The sequence below is a fragment of the Zalophus californianus genome, chromosome 4 (genome assembly GCF_009762305.2).
Source record: "Zalophus californianus isolate mZalCal1 chromosome 4, mZalCal1.pri.v2, whole genome shotgun sequence".
Taxonomy (NCBI): domain Eukaryota; kingdom Metazoa; phylum Chordata; class Mammalia; order Carnivora; family Otariidae; genus Zalophus; species Zalophus californianus.
This window is the reverse complement of record NC_045598.1, coordinates 14,310,558-14,330,503: the sequence shown is the minus strand read 5'-3', so window position 1 is coordinate 14,330,503 and position 19,946 is coordinate 14,310,558. Positions and strand designations below refer to the sequence as shown.

General features: G+C 55.3%; 2 protein-coding genes across 9 annotated transcripts in view; one reads left to right on the top strand and one right to left on the bottom strand.

The window, feature by feature from the left end:
• Positions 1 to 2,761, top strand: part of TMCO4 (transmembrane and coiled-coil domains 4) — an 89,042-nt gene extending 86,281 nt beyond the window's left edge. For 6 of the 8 annotated variants that reach the window (XM_027619613.1, XM_027619586.1, XM_027619577.1 and 3 more), the window contains one exon: positions 1,484 to 2,761. In XM_027619613.1, coding sequence (XP_027475414.1) covers positions 1,484 to 1,861 — 378 coding nt within the window. In that variant the 3' untranslated portion in view covers positions 1,862 to 2,761. The remainder of the gene's footprint in view (positions 1 to 1,483) is intronic. The other 2 variants (XR_003524250.1, XM_027619629.2) reach the window with 2 other exon arrangements.
• Positions 2,762 to 3,044: 283 nt separating this feature from the next.
• Positions 3,045 to 14,802, bottom strand: HTR6 (5-hydroxytryptamine receptor 6). Its single transcript, XM_027623334.2, has 3 exons — positions 13,722 to 14,802; positions 5,343 to 5,501; positions 3,045 to 5,142 (listed from the first exon to the last, which is right to left on the bottom strand). Exons 1-3 carry the CDS (start codon positions 14,433 to 14,435, stop codon positions 4,693 to 4,695), a joined length of 1,323 nt encoding a protein of 440 aa, XP_027479135.1. The 5' UTR covers positions 14,436 to 14,802; the 3' UTR covers positions 3,045 to 4,692.
• Between the last annotated feature and the right edge of the window lie 5,144 nt (positions 14,803 to 19,946).

Here is a 19,946-nt window from a genome sequence, read left to right as displayed (position 1 = left end):
CTGCTGACGCCGAACTCAGGTTCTTTCCAGTGCCTTGCAGCCAGTAATGTCCACCCTCTGTGGGAAGACACTGCCCCACCTTGACCTCCACCCTGAACCCAGGGATCTAAAAAGCCCCTTGTATGCGTGTATACTTGTGTGTGTTCACTGAACATTGTTTAAAAGCATTTGTAAAGAAAGGAATGAGGGGCTCCTGGGTGGCGCAGCCCGATGAACGTCCGACTCTTGGTTTCGGCTCAGGTCATGATCCCAGGGTCGTGGGATCGAGCCCCGTGTCAGGCTCTGCGCTCGGCATGGAGTCTGCTTGGGATTCTCTCTCTCCCTCTTCCTCTGCCCCCCCTGCTTGTGCTCTCTCTCTCTCTCCCTCTCTCTCAAATAAATAAATAAAATCTTTAAAAAAAAAAAAAAAAGGAAGGAGAAGTCAGCAGGTTCTGGTTATGAGAAAGTAAAAAAACCTCACAGGGAATTGTCTTCTTGTGTTCTTGAAAACTCATTTGAATAGCTCAGTGTGATTTGTGATTCAAATGGAAATGCAGATGTTACCAACTGAGCCTTTGTGTGGTTCCCTAAGTGTCCGCAGTGTCCCCCTCCCCCCAGTCTTCTTTCTAAACAAAAAGGAATGTTTTGTCTTGCACTTGCTTCTGGCACTAAAGCAGACCCTGTGGACTGGGTTGGGGGTGGGGGGTAGCGCACAGCTGCATTTCAGGAGCAGATCTGAGCTGAGCAGACTACTGCACATGCAGCATCTCACGCCCAGCCCCATGCAGCTTTGCTCTTCACGTGTCGTGTGTCATTAAGCAAACCACCATCCCTCTATGAACATTGCTTTCCTGTTTGGTAAAATGGCAATGATTTTCAAAGTTCCCCTCCCCAACTCATTTGCTATGAAGAGAACAGGCCCAGATTCAAAATCCAACTCTGACACCTCCTAGCTATATGACCTTGGTCAAGTCACCTTAGCTCTCCTTGGCTCAATTCCTTCATCTACAGGTAGGAGCCAACACCTGTCAAAGGACCGTATCCAGTAAGTTCATCACAGCGTATTAAGGATATACTACGTGTTGGGCATTGTCCGTGATCACCGTGAGGCATCGGGTGTTCTCAGTCACCCCTACTTTTCACTCACTGACACATCCCAACACAAAAGTGGGGGTAACTCTATTCTCTGAGGAAGAAGGTGGGCCCTTCTTCTGAGTCCTCAACCTTTGTCTTAGTGATGATTCCTGCCCCCAAAGGACCCAGATTTTATAGAGAAACATCCTTCATCTATGTTTAATAAATTCGAGAGTGGCCGTGGGCCCAGAGGTTTCCCAGCCCACTCTGGATTTGAGGTCATTGAGAGCTGGAGTCCTGGCGTTAGGGATCAGGTGGCTGAGGCTGCAGAGGGAGAGGGTGAGGCCCAAGAGCTCCGCTGGGGGCCCTGGGGAGGGCAGGGCTCTGACCGCCACCCCCCCCATGGCCCTCACTCACTGCCCTCCTGCAGGTCAGTGGCCACTTGGACTACGCCAGGCAGATGGACATCATCCTGAAGACTGTGGGCATCCACACCAAGCCAGGCTGGGATGAAAAGGGGCTCCTGCTGACCCCGGGCAGTCCGCCCCAAGAGGAGCCTCGCCAGGTAGCAGCCACCTCCTCATCAGACAAGACCACACCCGGAGACAACCCCGAAGTGGCCACACCCGCTGACCCTAGCCGAGTCCAGGTGCCAACGGGGCTGGACCAGTCTGAAGGTGCCTCCCTTCCTGCCACTACCAGCCCGGCTGAGAGCCCCCAGCTCTGCAGCCACGGCACGGGCCCCAACCCACTGGGCTGCCCCGACTGTGCCAGCGAGACCCAGGGGCCCTGCCCAGGGCTGGACTGACCGCAGAAGGGGACTTGAGCTGCCTTCCCAGGTTCCTCCATGTAACACTCCCTTACCCCTCCACCAGCTGCCCCACGTGAGCTCTGAATTTCCACCAGTGCCTCTCCCAGGTTCAAGGCATTAGGACTGAAAAGTAAGGCATTGGAAGGAGGGGAGTCGAAGAGAGATAGCGTTCCCTCCGCGAGGAAGCAAGGCCGGAGCCCTGCAGAGACAACCAACCACAGTTTAGAGCCCCAGGACTCTGCCAGCCTTGGGCTTCCTGTATTTCAGGCCGCAGCTGTGGGGGCTGGCTGGCCATCTGGGGGCCCAGGGGGCTTTCACGGCCCCAGTGAGTCCAGGTGGATGCCTGCTCTTCCATCCACACAGCAGGGCTGCCCGCCAGCCCACGGGGCACCACTGATGCACCTACAGAGTGGACGCAGGTGGGGAGCCCGCAGCTGACTCTGCTCTGGGGAGGTGCGATCAGATGTGCCTGTAGGGCCATATGCAGGCTGTGCACTGCAGAACCCCAGGAGCATGGATCACATGGACGTGATGTGAAGCATCCCCCCAGTTGTGCTGTGTGGTGCTCTGGATGTAACTCACAGCGTGATGAATATATGCTGAATCAGCATGCACTATGGGTGGGAAGTGGGCCTGGTGACAAGAATGAATTACACGGGGGAAGGATTTCCTACAGCAGGAAAGGGGAATAATGATTATAATAAAAATAATAATAGGTACCACTCATTGAGAATTTAGCAAGGACAGAGTGCTTCCGTGGGTTGTCTCGGCTGACCCTACCGATAACCCTATGAGGTAGCTACTATTATTATCTGCATGTTACTGAAGGTTCTTGAGACCCAGAGAGGTTAGGTAACCTCCTCAAGGTCACAAAGCTGGTCAGTCTCTAACTCCAGTCAGACTCCGGAGCCCGAGTTCTCGGCTACTGAATCTGTCTCCATGGAAGCCTCCTATGTTCCTTCCATTGTCCCTGAATGAGGGGCCAGAGATGGTTCTCCCACATTGTGCAGATGGGGAAACCAAGGCCCAGGCAGAGAAAGTATTGACGAGGCCTTGGGAGGAGGCAGCCCGGAGGAGGACAGCAGAAGGAACTAGACTGTTAAGGGTGGCTGGGTCCCCGCATGTGTGTGTTTGCTTGTTCGTTCAACAAATATTTACAGAACTGCTACTGTGAGTCCACACAGCTCATGTGGCCCAGGGTCTCATCCCACTCCCACCAGCTGCTTCTCCAACCCCAGGGACCCCTCAGGCAAATCCAGTCCACACCACGGTCATTGCCTCAGCTAGTGTTTATTGAGACTCCACTCGGGCAGGCCTGGGGGCGGAGGGGAAGCCCCAACAAGCACCATGAGCCCTCTTGTAACCAGTGACAGGGGCCAGAGTTGAATCTAATCAGCACCAAGGAGAGCCCCAGGCCACTAGTGGAGGGCTCCCTGGGAGTTTGGGGTGATGGATCTGGGGGGCCTCAGACTGAAAAGGACCTTGTGGCAGGTAAACTGTGGGAACCAAGAGTCCCCCCTCAAAAACAACCCAGGTCCCTGTGCCAGGGTCCACCGACCCACCTGAGGGCAGCAACCCACACCGGGCTCTTGCACCCTGCTCTGCGGACCCGAGTGGCCAACACTCCTGTTTCCCTGGCCAACCCAGGCAATGCCAGGAGACGGTGGGGCCATGGGCTGGTCTATCCCCATCAGTTAGTTCCCTTCCAGGGTGGAGGGAGACCTATTCCTGGTGTTGAGCAAGAAACCACCAGCTCCCGCTTTGCCCCCCCAGGAGAGGTGGTGCAGCAGCCTGGGAGCGGGAATGGGAGCCCCGCCTGGCAACCAGAGCAAAAAGGTGGGGAGCCATCATCAGTCAGGTGGTGGGATCTGGGCCAGGGCTGAAGAGGAGGAGGGAGATGGGAAAAACAGTAGGAACAAACAGCCCTTCCTGGCCCATAGCGAGAGGCCAAGGGGGCTGGATGCCCAGGAGTTGTGGCAACAGCTGGTACCACCTACGGCAGGACCACCTGTAGGTACTGGGTACTCTACACATGTTCTCCTGATTCTGGTGACACCCTATGAAGCAGGCATTGTTACCCCACTTTGTACATGGAATACCAGGCTCAGAAAGGTTAAGAGACCTATGCAAAAGCTAGTGAGTAGTGGAGCGGAGATTCGGATTTCTGCCTTCCTGACTCCCAGGCCAGGTGTTTTTCTGTGCAGCCCCACACACATCCTGAGGCACTGTCCAGACTGAAAACAAATCATTCTCACGGTTAAAGATCATCCAAGCCAGCGTAGCTCAAACTATACGGTGCACACAGTCCACCTGGGGCTCCTGCGAGCATGCAGATTCTGACTCAGCAGGTCTTGGGTGGCGGGAGGGGAGGGGGTAATGGTGTGCATTTTTAACAAACTCCAGGGAGGTACCACAAATGCTGGTGGCCTGAGGACTACCCTTTGAGGAATGAGGGACTCAGCCCAGCACTCATCCACCTCTGCAGACAGAGGCATCCCTCCCCTGCAGTCTCATCAAATGTCAAAGATGATTGTCTTCACCCTAACCTGAACCCAGAAGTCCTTTCCCCTCTGCCAGAATCCTCCAGCCACGTCCGCACACACCCACAGGTTGCACTCAGCAGTGGGGCGTCCTGGAGAAAACCGTATCTGAGCCAGCTGTTTCCCCCCCCAGGGGTGGGCAGTGGGGGCTGGCTCAGTGCACCCCACTGGTGCTCCGAGGGCCCCCAGGACACCTGCAGCCTGCCAGCCTTAGCCAAGAGCTGGTCCAAAGACTTGGGGACTTGGTTCTATCCAGTCCAGCTCCCTCCGACCAGCTCCAAGCCCGGGTCAGTTCGTGGGAGCACCAAGGGGATGCAGCTGCAGCTGGGGCTCCACAGGATCGATGTTGAAGAAATTGACCACCGCGGCAGCCCTGGCAGAGGGCGGGGGCTGCCGGGGGGCCTCTCTAGGCAGCAGGGGCTGGGCCGTGCGCTGCAGGCCCGAGGAGCCACCGGAACCCGAGCCTGAGTCAGAACTGGAGTCAGGTGGCAGCGGCAGTGGTAGAACGTGCTGCAGGCTCAGGCCGGGCCGGGGGCCGCTGTGAGAGGTTCGCATAGAGGGTGAGGCGAGGCTGGCCCGGCGCTCCTCAGGGCAGTGGGGACACGGCAGGAACCTGCCCAGGGCCCGCTTGAAGTCCCGCATGAAGAGTGGGTAGATGATGGGGTTCATGGTGCTGTTGCAGTAACCCAGCCATGTGAGGACATCGAAGAGGTCCGGGGATATGCAGTCGCACACAGCCTGGAGAGATGGGGTACATCATGCTCGGTCCCGGAGCAGGGTCACAGACCACCCTGGCCAGCATGGATGGGACAGGAACCCACAAACACAGAGGCCATGAGAGGCAGCCCACCCCCCTCTATCCCCATGTCTGGGTTAGGGTGCAGTTCGGGGCCTCCCCAGCGAGGCCTGGACTCACCTGCCCCCTGCGGTGGCATTACCTGGGCTATGTTGGCCACAAAGAAGGGCAGCCAGGTCACAAAGAACATGCCCAGCAGGATGCCCAGTGTCAGACTGGCCTTCAAGGCCTTCCTGCTGTGCTTGGTGGCCAGACGCCTGCTATCAGCTGATTCCATCCCTGGGTGTGGGGTCCTGGGTACCTGTGGAAGGAAGGCCACATACATAAGTCACCTGCGAAACAGCCCCAGTCTGACCCTGATCCCAGCCACAGACTAAGCCTCAATCCTAATTCTAGACTGAGCCTTAGTACCAGCAATAAACTGAGCCCTCCTGATCCTTGACTGAGCCCCAACTATAGTGCTAGATTCCCCAACAGTAGACCTGACCTTGACTCCAGAGCAACCTTGATCCTGGCTCTAGACCAAGCCCTGACATCAGCAAGAAACCAAGCCCTGCTCATGGTTCCAGACCGAGCCCAGATAGTTACCACAGAAATTCATAACCAAGGTCTCAAACAGAGCCTCAACCCTGGACCGGACTGAGCCCAGCCTTAGTCCCACACTGTGGCCTGAGCTCAGCAATAGACTGAGCCCTGATGCTGGCCCAGCACTGAGCCCTGACCCTGACACAAGGCGCTCTAAGAAGGGCAGTGAGACAGACCAACACTGTCAGACAGTTCAGGAGACCCCCCCACACCCACCTCGCAAAAGACAACACTCAGCACAAGTCAACACACGTGACCACGAGCCCCAGCACCACACAAAGCCTCTGGCCCTACAAGAATTAGTTGCAATTCAACAGTATTTGACAAAAGATGTCTTGCTGCCACCCAGGGCATGACAAATCATCTTCATAGACAGATTCTCCTCATATTTGGGAGTAATGATTTTGCCTGCACCATTACCCTCATGCTGCACAAAATAGTCCTTTTCTGAAAATGTGCACAGAGTAAATGTATGCAATGAAATCAGTTTTAGGCTACTAGGGGTGCTAGTGACCTCAGCATTTTATAACTCAAATTACACTGTGGACTGACAGACATCTTCATTCCCAAACATTGACCTCAAGAGCTGGAGTGTGGGGAAGAAAAAAAGGAGAAAGAAGCTGCCCCACAGCAGCCTTGAAGGGGACGCAGGCATGAGGAGGTTAGAATTTGACTTTGCAAACTAGTGACCAGCAGCCCCAAAACATTAGAAAGCTCTGAACTGGCGGATCCTTTAGCTCAGCTGTTTCCTTAACTTTTTCAAGCTTCTGAGCTCATTGAGAATCCGATGCAATCTACAAAAACTTTCCCCAGAAAACAAAAAGCGTATAAATTGTTACACATGCACACACAGAGAAGGAGAAAACATCCCACATTTCCAGCGGGTTCAGAGATCACCTTGAGGCCCGGCCACGAAACCCCCAAATCCCACGAAAGCTGGGACAGGAAGCCCTCTTCTAAGGTGCAGGTTGTAATCAATTTGGATTTTCATACATCAGTTTTACACAAAGTGGGACCAACTTATATTTATAATTTAAGTAAATACCAGTAGGCCAAGGTGTGCACAGTTCATTGAACTGTGTAAAGGTCGTGTGTGCAGCCTGGGAACACGCCTAGCCTGTGGGAGCAAGGGATTCCTCCGTTTCTTTCTTTTTTTTTTTTTTTTAAGATTTTTAAGTAATCTCTGCACCCAACGTGGGGCTCAAACTCACAGCCCCGAGATCAAGAGTTGCAAGTTCCTCTGACTGAGCTAGCCAGGTGCCCCTCCTCCAACATTTCCTAAACTGCAAGAGAGCCCAGCTTAGCTCTCCAGGGAGCCAGGGGTGGGTTGAGTATAGGGTAATTGGAAGAGTCAGAAGGAGGCAGGAAGGGAACCTGATTCCCAGGCAACCCTCGCAGATGGAAAGGGAGCGGAGGAGGCAAAGCCAAGAAGATGTGTCAGTCCCCAGGAGCACCCAAGCCAAACCCCCACCCCGCTCTGAGGCGCAGGTCTGCACAGGGTATCCAGACTTGATGTCCTGTCCGTGGTGCTGAAACCCCAGGTCTACGCTATCTTTCCATAGGATCAAGGAGTCTAGAATGGCAGTGGGCAGGAGGGGAGAGATGAAGCACACCATAACTCCCACCCCTCAGTATGTTTATCCAGGTGAAATCTGGTTATATGAATACCAAGGACAAATTCACAAAGAGCAGCCTAAGAGAAGATCTTGATTTCTCCCCTCTGTCTGGGTGGGGCAGCATTGTGCGGAGGCAAGAGCTAGACTCTAAGACAAGTGATCTGGCTTCAAGTCATGCCTCTACCACTTACTCGCTCTGTGATCTTGAGACAGTCTCTGTTTCCACATCTGTAAAATGGGAAAAACAATACTCAGCTTGTGGAGTCATTGCGAGGCTGTGGAAAATAAATGCATGCAGAGTGCCCGATACAGAGTTAAGTGCTACATACGTAGTAGCCCTGAGGTTGGTTCAGTGGTATGTGTTGGAGGTTGGGGAAATTTTGAGCATCCTCAGGAGCCCTGTCCTTCTGCCAGCAGCTCAAGCTCCCCGAAGCAGCACAGATGTCAGGACAAATGCTCTGACTCACCATGCTGTAGCAAGGGAGGGGGAAAAGCCTCTGCTTTTCTCTTTCATCGTCTCCTTTTCTCCCTTCCAGGGTAGACTCTATATGGCTTCTGTGGCCCCACCATGGTCAGCCTGGAGGAGAGGTTCCTGCTTACCCCCAAAGATCTGCCATCCCTTCAAATTGCCACCATCGATGGGGATAGATAACAGGGAAGGAGGGAGTCACCATCTCCAGAGGAGCCACTCACACAGGTTACCCCCCGCTGCCCGACCTCTGGCAACCTGGGTGGGGCAAGAGACAGCCCCGATCTTGTCAGAGCTCTAAGGCACTGGGGAACTGAGACACCAGAGAGACATCTGGGTGAGAGGCAATCACTGGGAAGGGGGGCTCCAGAGAAGGAATTAAAGATGGCCTCAGATTCCCTCTCTAGGAATCTTCCTGGGAAAACACTGGGTTTGTTTTTTTTTTCTCTTCTTTTCCCCAAAGAGTTGACCCAAGAACACAGGCAAAAGGGAAGAGAGAAGGAAACCAAGGCTCAGAGAGGATAGGGGACCTTCCCCAGGTCACACTGTCCCAGTACAAGGCCTCAAAGCAAAGCACTCCAAGTGACCCCCAATCAGCACCATCATCCGCATTTAGGGAGCACTTACTATGTGTCAGCATCTGATACCCATCGTGCCATTCAGTCTTGACCTGGGGTAGGTATTATTATCCCCATTTTGCTGATGAGGCACAGAGAGGCAAAAGAACTTGCCCGAAGTCATGCAGCAGATAAGGGTTGAGTCAGGAATTCAAAGTCATTTCTAGCTCCAGAAATTGCACTTCCACATGTGGGGGTTTACAGAGACCCCCAGCACTGTCACCAGAGGCCCTCATGGAACAGAGGCCTGTGACAGCCACTGACCTCACCCTGAGTCCAGCTGATGCCCGCTGCACCTGCCCACTTCTCTCTGCCCTCACGGCCATGTGCTGTTGTCCGCATGCCCCTTAATGACACCGAGGGCAGCTGCCTGGATGACAGGCTGGCATTGCCCCCCCAGGAGGCAGTCCCATGTACAGGTTCCCCTGTGCAATAAATACCCGAGCATGTCTGTACACTCGGGATACATGGACAGGTGTATTGCAGCACTATTCCTGGAAAAAACTGAAACAGCCTAAATGTGCATGGAAGGATGGCGGTTAAATAAAACATAGTACCTTCCCACTATAGTTGACAACATAGATGTTTAAAAGAATATAATTGGTCAAATGACAAGATCTCCAAGACATAACATCAATATTAAGTGGTAATGGCAAGTTGCAAAATAATAGGTACAACAGGACTCCGTTTGCTTAAAAAATACAGAAGACAGGGGCGCCTGGGTGGCTCAGTCAGTTAAGCAGCTGCCTTCAGCTCAGGTCATGATCCCAGGGTCCTGGGATTGAGCCCCGCTTCGGGCTCCCTGCTCAGCGGGAAACCTGCTTCTCTCCTCTCCCCCGCTTGTGGTCTCTCTCTCTCTCTCAAATAAATAATCTTTTTAAAATAAAAAATACATAAAACAAAGCACTAAGTCCTTTGGGTGCATAAACAAACATGGAAACACAAAGATACAGGAGTAGAAAGAAATATCCTAAATCGATAAGAGTGTCCCTGGGAACAGAAGGTGACTGGGTGGGATTTGGGAAGGTCTTTCACTTTATCTCTATGGCTGGATTTTTTTTTTTTTAAGTAGGCTCTATTCCCAACGTGGGGCTTGAGCTCACGACCCCAAGATCAAGAGCCTCATGCTCTACCAAATGAGCCAGCCAGGCACCCCCTGGATTTTTATTTTAAAGTGTATTTATGTATTCCCTTGTGTAATTCAAAATTTTTACGATCACCTACTCATAGTGTGACGGTTCTAAGACAGACTCCAGAGCCAGATGGTCTGGTTTCAAATCGTGGCTCTAACTGACTGTGTGACCTCAGGCAAGGAGTTTCACCTCTCTGTGCCTCAGCTTTCTCATCTGTAAAATGGCAATTACAGTGGCGTCTACCTCACAGGGTTGTAGTAAGAACTAATGAAGATAATATGCACAAAGTCAGCTGATCAGTGCCTGGCACACAGTAAGCCCCATGTAAGCGTCAGCCAGCATTTCTGTTGTTCGAGTCCAACTCAGCTCTTTGCTTCTGGTGATGATGCTGTTATTGGCAGAAGTGGCAGATTTTCTTTCCCTAGAGAGGCTCAAAGGGATGATGATTTCTCCAGAACCACATATCTTACCTCCAAGAGGAAAGGGGACGAGCTAACACGTGCTGAGCACCTAGTATGTGCCAGGCTGACATATGTTATCTCACTGATTCCTCAAACAGCCTCATGTGATAAGTGGCATTACCCCTGGGGCAGCAGGAGCTGAATGACTGGTCCAAAGTCGCCAGCAGGGAGGGAAAGGAGGCAGCATTTGAACCCCTGACCAGCCAGATGCACAAGCTCCTGCAGCCAGTTCTGGCTGCTCCGGGCCACCTTGTCCCCAGCAGCAGCCTAGGCTGCCATGCTCTTGGCGCTGCTCCTCTGTCAGCCTCTCCCAGCTCAGCCCCCTCCTCCTCCTCTGAGATATTTCTGTGATCACAGCCACCTCCTCTGAGGAGGAAGGACAGCGATGGAAGGGAAGACAGATCGCTAAGACAAAGTGAGGCAGAGTTGGGTGAGGGAGGGTGGAAAAGGCTGGTGGAGGAGGAGAGGGGGAGAAACTGATGGGAGAGAAGGGGAGAGGCTGACGGGAGGGTGTAGAGGGCAGAGAAGGGGGCAAGATGGACCCAGAGGAGAGAGGGGTGGGAGAAGGGAAGGAAGATGAGGTGCGGAGGAAGACAGAGGGGCAAGGGCTCCAAACCAAAGGCACAGGTCCCGACGCAGAGACAAAGAGGCTGGGGAGGCAAACGCCCTGGCCGACCTGCTGCTCGCCATCACTGAGCTCCCACAAGGGTCCCTCCCGAGGATGAGCACCATCCCACCCTGGCACAGATCTCTCTCTGTCTCTCTCTCCCTCTCTCCCGTACGCTGGCGGCATCTCACTCGCTCTGAAACCACTCTCCCCAGGCCCCGCTCTTCATCCCCAGCCCAGTCTCTGCCTCAGCTGTAAGCGAGACCCCCACCTCATGGCCGCGGGGCTGGGAAAGCCTGGCTGAAACCACTGAGCTGACCGGTGGCTTCTGAAAAGCCTGTTCACATACCTAGCAGATGTGGGGGGGTGGGAGGAGAGCTTAAAATACTCAAGCCTGCTCAGTTACCATGGCCTCAAACCCAGAGGAGCTGGGGCTTCAGAAACCCATGTCCCCCTCCAATCCCCTACCCTCCGTGGAGAAGCTAGCGGCTGGATTGGGGAAGGGAGCTCAGGGCTAAGTAGGGCTGAGGACAGGAGGAAAGGGGTCTAATGCACCCCAAGGTTTGTTCGTTCTCATCAATTCCTTTAGGTCCAGGTACTGGGAGCCTCAAGTGCCCAGCTGGAAGCCTAGTCTCAGGGGCCGGCCAGCTTGGGTGGGAGGAAAGGGGGTCGTGACCCAGGAAGATGGAGTAGAGGCTATGTCCCAGAAACAAATTCCCAAAACACAGGCAGTTGTGCAGACAATAAGGAAAACAGGCAGGCAGGAGGCTGGCTTAGGAGCTGAGTGGTTTGGGAAGTGGTGGGTTCTGACACCTCCCCTCTCTCGGAACCCCGGGCTCCCCATCTGTCCAACAGGGATGATGGTAGTCCTTGCCCGGGTGGGTGTTTGGGGCACGAACTTGGCCAGGTGCCAGCACACAGTGGGCACTGAGAAACCATGGGACAGCACCCCGGGGGCTCCAGGCCACAGTCTCAGGTTCAATCCTGGCACCAGCCAGTTAGCCTCAGGGACAGAAAAGTGTGTCACAGGTGACACTGGCACGGAAAATCCAGACCCGTCCCACCCCAGCCTCACCAAGACCAGCCACCTCCTCACATCCTTAGTCACTGGTGCGGAGCTCCCCAAAGCGCGGAAGAGGAAGATGACCCATAACAGAACTAAATGACAGACTGAGAACATGAGCCTTTTCCAGCACTCTTCCAGCTCCTTTTCCGGCTGTGTCAAGAGGAAGTGGGTGTTGATGCCGCTCTGTCTTTAACACCCCGCTAGCACCAAAGAGGAAGCGAGCCTGGGCCGGGCCACTTGGAGCTCCCCTCCGGGCTTCAACAACCCTGCTGGGGTTCCCACCACGCACTGCCCCTGTCTTTGGGACCGCCTTCTGTTTATGGCAAAGGTACCCAAGTTTCCATTTCCAGAAGAGATAAGAAGTTTCCTTTCTAAACAAATGCATGGAAGTAAAAAGATAAGTGAGGCGATGGAGAGAAAAACGCAAACTACAGAAGAAGGAAGCCGCCTGAGGCGTGTGGGTGGCTGGAAAGAAGGCGGACGGCCCAAGGTGGTTCCAGATCCCTCGAGTTTGGGAAACGCTCCTTTACAAGAACCCAGGGAGAGAGTGTGGATGGCCTAGGGCAGCCTTCCTACTGCTGGAGAACAGAGTCAGGGTCACAGCCACCTACTGTGATTCAGGAAAGTTCTCCAGTGAGCACAGACGGAGGGAGGGAGTAGGACTGCAGCCTGGACCTCCTGTCCACCCAAGGCCTGTTCCCCTGGTTGATGGGGCAGGCAAGCTGCTCGGAGGGCCCGCCTTTCAGCCCCCATCCACCCAAGCCCCCAGGTACAACCCGCATCCTGCAGGAGCCTCCTCCGCCTGGGGCTACATCAAGACTGGAGGGCCCCATCAGGACCTTCCTCGGGGCCTGTGACCTAATTTTCTGGGCCTCAGGCCTCATCAACCTAAACTCCCATTCCTTGGGGGTTTAGGACAATAGACAGCAAGACTCGGGTGCCATATGGCCTGAGTGACAAGAACAGCCACCACACTCCAGACGTTGCAGGGCCTTAGCACTCACAAGTCATTAGTAAGCACCTAGGATGTACAGTGGGGATCAAAACCGCCCCAGATGTGCCCAGCTTACACTCTCGTGGGGGAGAGACACAATGAACAAGTCAACATATAAACCTACGGTTGGGATACATAACAGGGTGAGGGAGTGCCGATGGGTCTGCAGACAGGGTGGTCAGGGACAGACTCTGGGAAGAGGTGACCTGTGAGCTGAAAAGGAGTCAGACAGGGCAGCTCCAGGGGAAGAGCTGTCCAGGCAGAGGGAACAGCGATGCCAAGTCCTGGACACTGCAGTCTGGTGCCTTCCAGAAACATCAGAAGGGCTGGTGCATAAGGAGAGAGGGCAAGGGGAGTAGGTGAAGCTGGAGAGCTTGGCAGGACCACATTCCCAGACCAGATCCCAACATGGGTCTCCTCTTTTATCTTAAGAGTGAGGGGCTCACTTCTGTTTTGTCATATGCTCTGGCTTCTGGGCAGAGAGTAGACAGGAGTGAGTCTGAAGAGGAAGCAGGGGAAGCCAGTAGGAGACTAGCGAGGGCTTCCAGGAAAGAAGCAATAGGGGCCTGGCTGAGGGGCGGTGGCCTTGGAGGTGGTACGTGTTCGGGACAGCACCAACAGGCCTTGATAATGAACCCCATGAGCCTGAGGGAGAAAAATTATTCCTGAGTTTCTGTGGGGTACTGCCATGATGGTGCCATTTGCCATGACAGGAACGACAGGGAGGGTGGGGACACCCTGAATTCCCTTAGCACATGCTACCTTCTCGAAGCCTGCCCCGCATGCTGACGCAGCTGTCCTGTGGACAGTTAGCACTGAGTCTAGAATGCAGAAGAGTCGTGTGTGTTGGAGATGCCCACTTGGAGGTCACCAGCAAGTGTATATATCAAGCGATGGATGCCGCGTGGGCACCCAACGCCTGCTCTTTCCTCTCCATCCCACAAGCCCGGGTCTCCCTGCGCGCCCCGGGTACCTGCAGCGTCTCCAGGGCCTGGCCGGCCGTGCCGGTGGTGAGGGAGGCCACCTGCACGGCCTGCTTGCGGGCGGCCAGCAGGATCCTGCAGTAGGTGTAGCAGATGGCGCCCGAGGGCAGGAAGAAAGTGAGGCCCGACGCCACGAGGACGAACGGCAGGCTGGCCAGCAGGCGGCACTGGCCCGGGGCAGGGGCCCTCACGCGGCCCAGCTGGTGCCAGCCCAGCAGCAAGGGCAGGAAGGAAGTGAGGGCAGCCAGGCTCCAGGCGCCCAGGACAAGCCCCAGGGCGCGCGGGGGCGTCATGCGCAGCTTGTAGCTCAGCGGCGAGAGGATGAGCAGGTAGCGGTCCAGGCTGATGAGGCAGAGGTTGAGGATGGAGGCGCTGCAGCACATCACGTCGAAGGCGGCCCAGAGCAGGCAGAGGCCGCGCGCCAGCACCCAGCGCCCGTACAGCGCGTTCAGCATGGCGGGCGGCATCACCACCAGCCCCACCATCAGGTCCGACGTGAAGAGCGACACCAAGAAGAAGTTGGACGTGTTGCGCAGCGCGGGCTGCGTGCAGATGAGCGCGATGAGCAGCGAGTTGGCCGCCGCCGTCAGCGCGATGACCACGCACAGCGCGGCCGCCACCCAGCCGCTGCCCGCCAGCTCCGACGGCGGCCCCGACCCCCAGTCCGGGGTGCTGTTGTTGGCAGGGCCGGGCTCCGGGACCATGGGGGCGGGGGGCGAGGACGTCAGGCCCGAGAGGGGTCCGGAGGACGAGGTAGGGTGGGCGGGAGGCCTGGGTGAGGGACTGGAGGAGCGGAGGCTGGATGGGCGTCGTCGGTGGGAACCGACCGTCACCAGGGGTCAGATGGGAAGATAGAAACAGGGGCACTAGGTCAAGGGGCAAGGACCCAAGGAAGATGGAGAGGGGTTATATGGTGTGAGGTGGGGACACGGAGCAAACGGGTAGGGAGTTTAGAAGGGCGCACCTGATGAGGCGCAGTGTCCCCGAGAGGGAGCGGACGGGAAGTCAAGGACCGCAGATGACTGGGAGGTTGGACCGGTGGGAGCAGAGCCCCCTAGAGGGGGCGGGAGGGAGGGTCGGGACGGGGACGCACGCTTGGGGCGGGGACCTGAGGGGCTGGGAGCCGGGGACCAACGTGCGCGCTCGGCAGGGGGCAGCCCCCTCCGCGGCAGGTGGGCGTACCGGGGCGCTAGGTCGCGAGCCGCGGTCACTTGGGGTGGCAGGGCGGGGGCCCGCGAACCACAGCAAAGCCCCCGGTGGGGAAGGCAGGTCTCCGAGCCGACGCAGAGGCAGCCAGGGCTTGGGCTGTCACGGTCCCCTGCGGCGTGCGGGAGGACGCCCGGCCGGCCCGCGGGGACAGGAGCAGCAGCGGCGGCCGCGCCGCCGCCGGGTCCCCGGCCCCGCTCCCGCCCGCGCTCGGTACCTGGGCGCTCGGCGCTGCTCCGCTGCCGGCGACTGCGACAGGCGCCGCGGGGCTGAGGAAGAAGAGGCGGCCGCGGGCCGGGCAGACGCCCAGGGAGCCCGGGAGGCACCGCGAGGGGCCGGCGCGCGCGGAGGAGCGGGTGGCGCTTCCAGGAGCGCGCGGTCCCAGCGCCGCGGAGCCTGCGCCCCGCCCCGCGGTGGGCGGGGAGAGCCGAGCCCCCGCCCCGCAGCGCGCGGGGTCCTCCGCACCTCCGGGTCGCGGACTCCACCCTCCCCCCGCCTCGCCCCGTCCCCGCACACCCCTCTCCCACCTGACGTGGCTGCGGCGCAGGAGGAGTTCAGAGGAGGGGCTGTGGCCGCCTTTATCTAGGACTGCTTCCCAGTGGGGGCGCTGCCCACCCGCAGCGGGGGTCGCCGCGCTAGCAGGGGGAGCCCACTGGGAGCTACTGGGGAGCTCGCTTGACACCCAGATGTCACACACATATATATGCACATATGTACATGTATACAATAGTATACATAATATATAATAACCCATATAAATTCTTCCTTCAAACCTTTAAACAGTAGGTTACCTTCTCCTCGGGGAGGATTTCTGCCTTTGAGCAGAAATCTACCACTCCCCGACAGCAACAGGCGGGAAGGATGAAGTCCCTGATGTGCTGGTACTCCCAATCTAACAAAGAGTGTGAACAGATTTGGGAATCCCTAGGCCAGATGGGGCAGAGCCACTGCAGGGAGCACCCTCTGAAGGTGCTCTCTCGCCCCTAGCTAAGACGAGTCTCTACCAGATGCTTCACAGATCAGTACTGCAGATCCCACTCATTCATTCAATATACATTTATTGAGCACCTACTAGATGTTAGGCACTGTTCTGGCCAATTAGGACACTACAGTAACCACAACAAAGATCCAGCTTCATGGAGTTTATGTTCTAGTGGAAGGAGACAGACAATAAACAGTAAGCATAATAGACAAAGTCATCATAAAGGGATCACTGCTTTAGAAAAAGAAAAAGAAAATGAAGAGCAACATAAAGGGAATCTGAGAGCGAAGGGGGTCTTTTTCCCTCCACAGAAACAGAAAAGTCATACCCCCCACATGTAAGATTCCTCCTATGTTCCAGGGGCTTTATTATTCTCTTATTCCTACCACTACAATAGTGCTGATAGATAGGTGTTAAACTGAGACTCAGAGAGGCCAAGGGCCTCATCCAAGGTCACCAGCAGCAAGAGACGAAGTGGAACTGAAACTCGGGACTGCCCAACACCCAAGATAGAAAAACCTCAAGACCCTGCAGCGCCCCACCCACCCCCAAGCCACTATTTGGGGCCCAGAGTCCCAGTCGTGCCCACAGATGGGTCTATGTGGCAGGAAAAGGAGGCCCGTCCTCCCTGCCATGTGACACCCCTATGACAATTTCTGCCATGTCCCAGAGGACAGGACACCAGGCACTAGACTGAAAATCGTAAAGACCAGACTTGGCATCCCATTGCTGTTGCATACCAGCCCTGTGGATTCGGGGCCTTTATTATTTTCTTTAAAGACCTAAAAAAAACATGACAAATTTGTTAATATTTGTTCATTCTGGGTGACGGGTTCAGAGACATTTGTTATATTGTGATCCGTACTTAACTATAATTTTTTTAAAGATTTTATTTATTTATTTATTTATTTGAAAAAGACACAGCGAGAGAGGGAACACAAGCAGGGGGAGTGGGAGAGGGAGAAGCAGGCTTCCCGCGGAGCAGGGAGCCCAATGTGGGGCTCGATCCCAGGACCCCGGGATCATGACCTGAGCCGAAGGCGGACGCTTAACGACTGAGCCACCCAGGCGCCCCTTAACTATAATTTTTTTCAAAGATTTATTTATTTATTTGAGAGAGAGAGAGAGCGCACGAGCACACACACGGGCTCGGGAGGGAGGGGCAGAGAGAGAGGGAGAGAGTCTTAAGCAGACTCCACGCTGAGCATGGAGCCCAACAGGGGCTCCATCTCATGACCCTGAGATCACCACCTGAGCTGAAACCAAGAGTCAGATGCTTAACCCACTGCGCCACCCAGGCACCCCTTAACTATAATTTTTTTAAAAAAATTTTTTTCAAGATTGGGCCTGGGTGGTGGTGCCACCTTGTGGCCACACTATTATCTTGAATTTAAGAACTTTTTCAGAAGTTCCATGTGTGTGCTCATGCTCTTAAGTTTATCATACCTGTCATGGAATAATAAAGCCCCAGACTTCCTTAACCTTTCAGGGTAGAGAGGGACCTTCAGGGATGCTCAGCCTTTGCTCAATTACTTCTAGCCATGGGGAGCTCCCTCTCTGGAAGAGAAGGCTGGTGCCACGCTGGAACAGCTGACTCTTCTGAATCCCCTGCCCCAGACCTCCATGCCCACCGGAGCTCCGCATTATGGGGATGGAGTAACCGAGATCCAGGGAGGCTGTAAAGCCTGCTCAAAGCTGCTCTCATAGAAGGTGCTGATTAACTGGATAAACTCCATGAGGCCAGGGATTTGTCTGTTTTGTTCATTGCTGTATCCTCAGCACTTAACAGGCTCTCAGTAAACATCTGTTCAATGAATGAATGAACAAAACTATCAGCCGAGCCACCAGCAGTTGTGACCCAATCTTTCATTCTCAATAATTATGGTGACAGCCGGCATTTTTCTTGTGTGTGTATGTTTTGTTCTGCAATGTAAGCTCTACACCCAGCATGGGGTTTGAATTCAGGACCCTGAGATCAAAAGTCACACGCTCTGCGGACTGAGCCAGCCACGTGTCCTTACTACATGCCAGGCACTGTTCCAAGCTCCACTTGTACTTTAATTTATGTAAAGCTCACCATGACCCTGGGAGTAAGAGAGGTGCGATCATTAGTCCCCATTTTGCAGATGGGCAAACTGAGCCTCAGGGAGTTTAACTGACCTCCTCAAGATTACACAGCTAAGGAAGTGGCCCAGCCAGAATTTAAACCCAGGCTGACTGGATATCCCCAGAGGCTTGGAGCAGGGGAAGAAAACGAGCTGGGAGTTGTAGGCTCCGTGTAGGCAAATAAGGCTGGGTAGCTGGTGCTAATTACTTACCCGCCCTTTGCCGAGAGGGGCCTGTGCTGTCAGTGTTAATCCCTTGTAAAGATTTTAAGATCTTTCCACCATTGCTGTGGGGCAGGGTGGTGGGGGGGAGCGAAGGGCAGAGAACCTGAAATGTTTTTTCTGGGCCCTCTTGGTGGTTCAGCTTGAGGTTGACAAGGAAAATCGAAGTCACTACTCCCCATCTCACGCCCATTTGCAGGCTGGCGTAACAAGTGACGTCAGCACTCAAATCTGGCTCCTCCCATTTGCTGCTCCCGAATCCAATCAGCGGCGCCTCTCCTGCCTGGCTCCGCCTCCCCTTTGCCCCCACCGGATTCTGGCCTCTACGGTCTCTCGTCTATGTCTTCTGCCCGGACTGGTGCAGTCACCGCCGTCTGTCTCCGCTCTCTCGGAAACCCAGCTCTGTGCAGAGCCCTTCGGGGCTCTTACTGCAAAGAGAATGAAGTCTGAACTCTGGCTAGCATTCCAGACCTACCACCAGCCACGCCAACCCACCTTCCTGCTTTCTTTCCAACGAGCCTCTTAATTTCTTTATATGTCTACCCTGCCTGGTTCCATACACAGGATGGAGGCGGCTCCTGACCAAGATTCATCCTGCCAACACGGTGCTGGGTTCTCAGAGGTCCAGCACCAGGGGCACGGCCCCAGGAAGTCCTGCATTTGGACCTGGTCCCCGAGTCCTTGGAAGCCCCGCAGCATCCTCTCTGCGCCCTTGGGTCAGGCCTCACCTCCAGCCGTATAGAATGGCTATTAACATGACCAGGGCTTGTCCCTACCAGACTAGGGGCCACTGAAGTCTGCACGCAGGAGGTATACTTCTCTCCAATCCAACTCCACGTCAGGGACGCAGGGCCCCCGTGGATGGTTACGTCCGCACAACTGCAAGAAGCGCCATTCTGGAGCTGGAAAGTACACAATCTGCACAACAGCACAGAGCAGCCATGAAGGGAAGACCGCGTCCGCGGAGGAAATCACGCGTGTGGTACACCACCGTTGTCGCTAGAGGGCGCAAGATTAGACTCCGGGCGCCGCGGCTTCCCCGCCCGTGCAGAGCACTCCCAGGGCATAAACGCGCTCCGTTGCAAAAGCAGGATTTTCCGTGGATTAGAAGTAATATATGCAAATTGCCTGGTATGTGGCGTTTTACAGCAATGTGGGTGAGGAAGAAAGTGTCCGGGCCCTCACCCATCCCACCAGCCCTGCTGTGTCTCAATGATGGAGAGTTTGGGGCATGGGGGTAATGGCATGGGGGTAATGATCCAAGCCCACAGGGTCACTGTGAGGTGGTCAGGCACCCACGTGGCACATGGCAGGAGACGGACAAATGACAAGCGCTAAGGTTCTGCTGACAGCAGTGATCAGGCCTGGGCTCGAGCCCCTGGCTGCCATCTCCCAACTGCCCGGCCCTGGACAGATGACGTAATCCCTCCCCTCTTCCCACGCCTCATCTGTACGGTGCGGGCAACATCTGCATCACAGGGTGGTGATGAGGATTGAGTGACTTTATGTAAAGTACTTAGCACAGCACCCCACCTCGTATATTCCTTTATAACCACTGGTTTCGTCTCTTTCCCCTTCTTCTGGGCCGGGCTAGACTGGGGTCCAGGGAAGGGCTGATGCTGGGTCACTGTGAGGGGGAAGAGATGGCATGAGGCAAGCCCAAGGGGCCCCCAGGGGTCAGGATTAGACGTGCCTGGTCT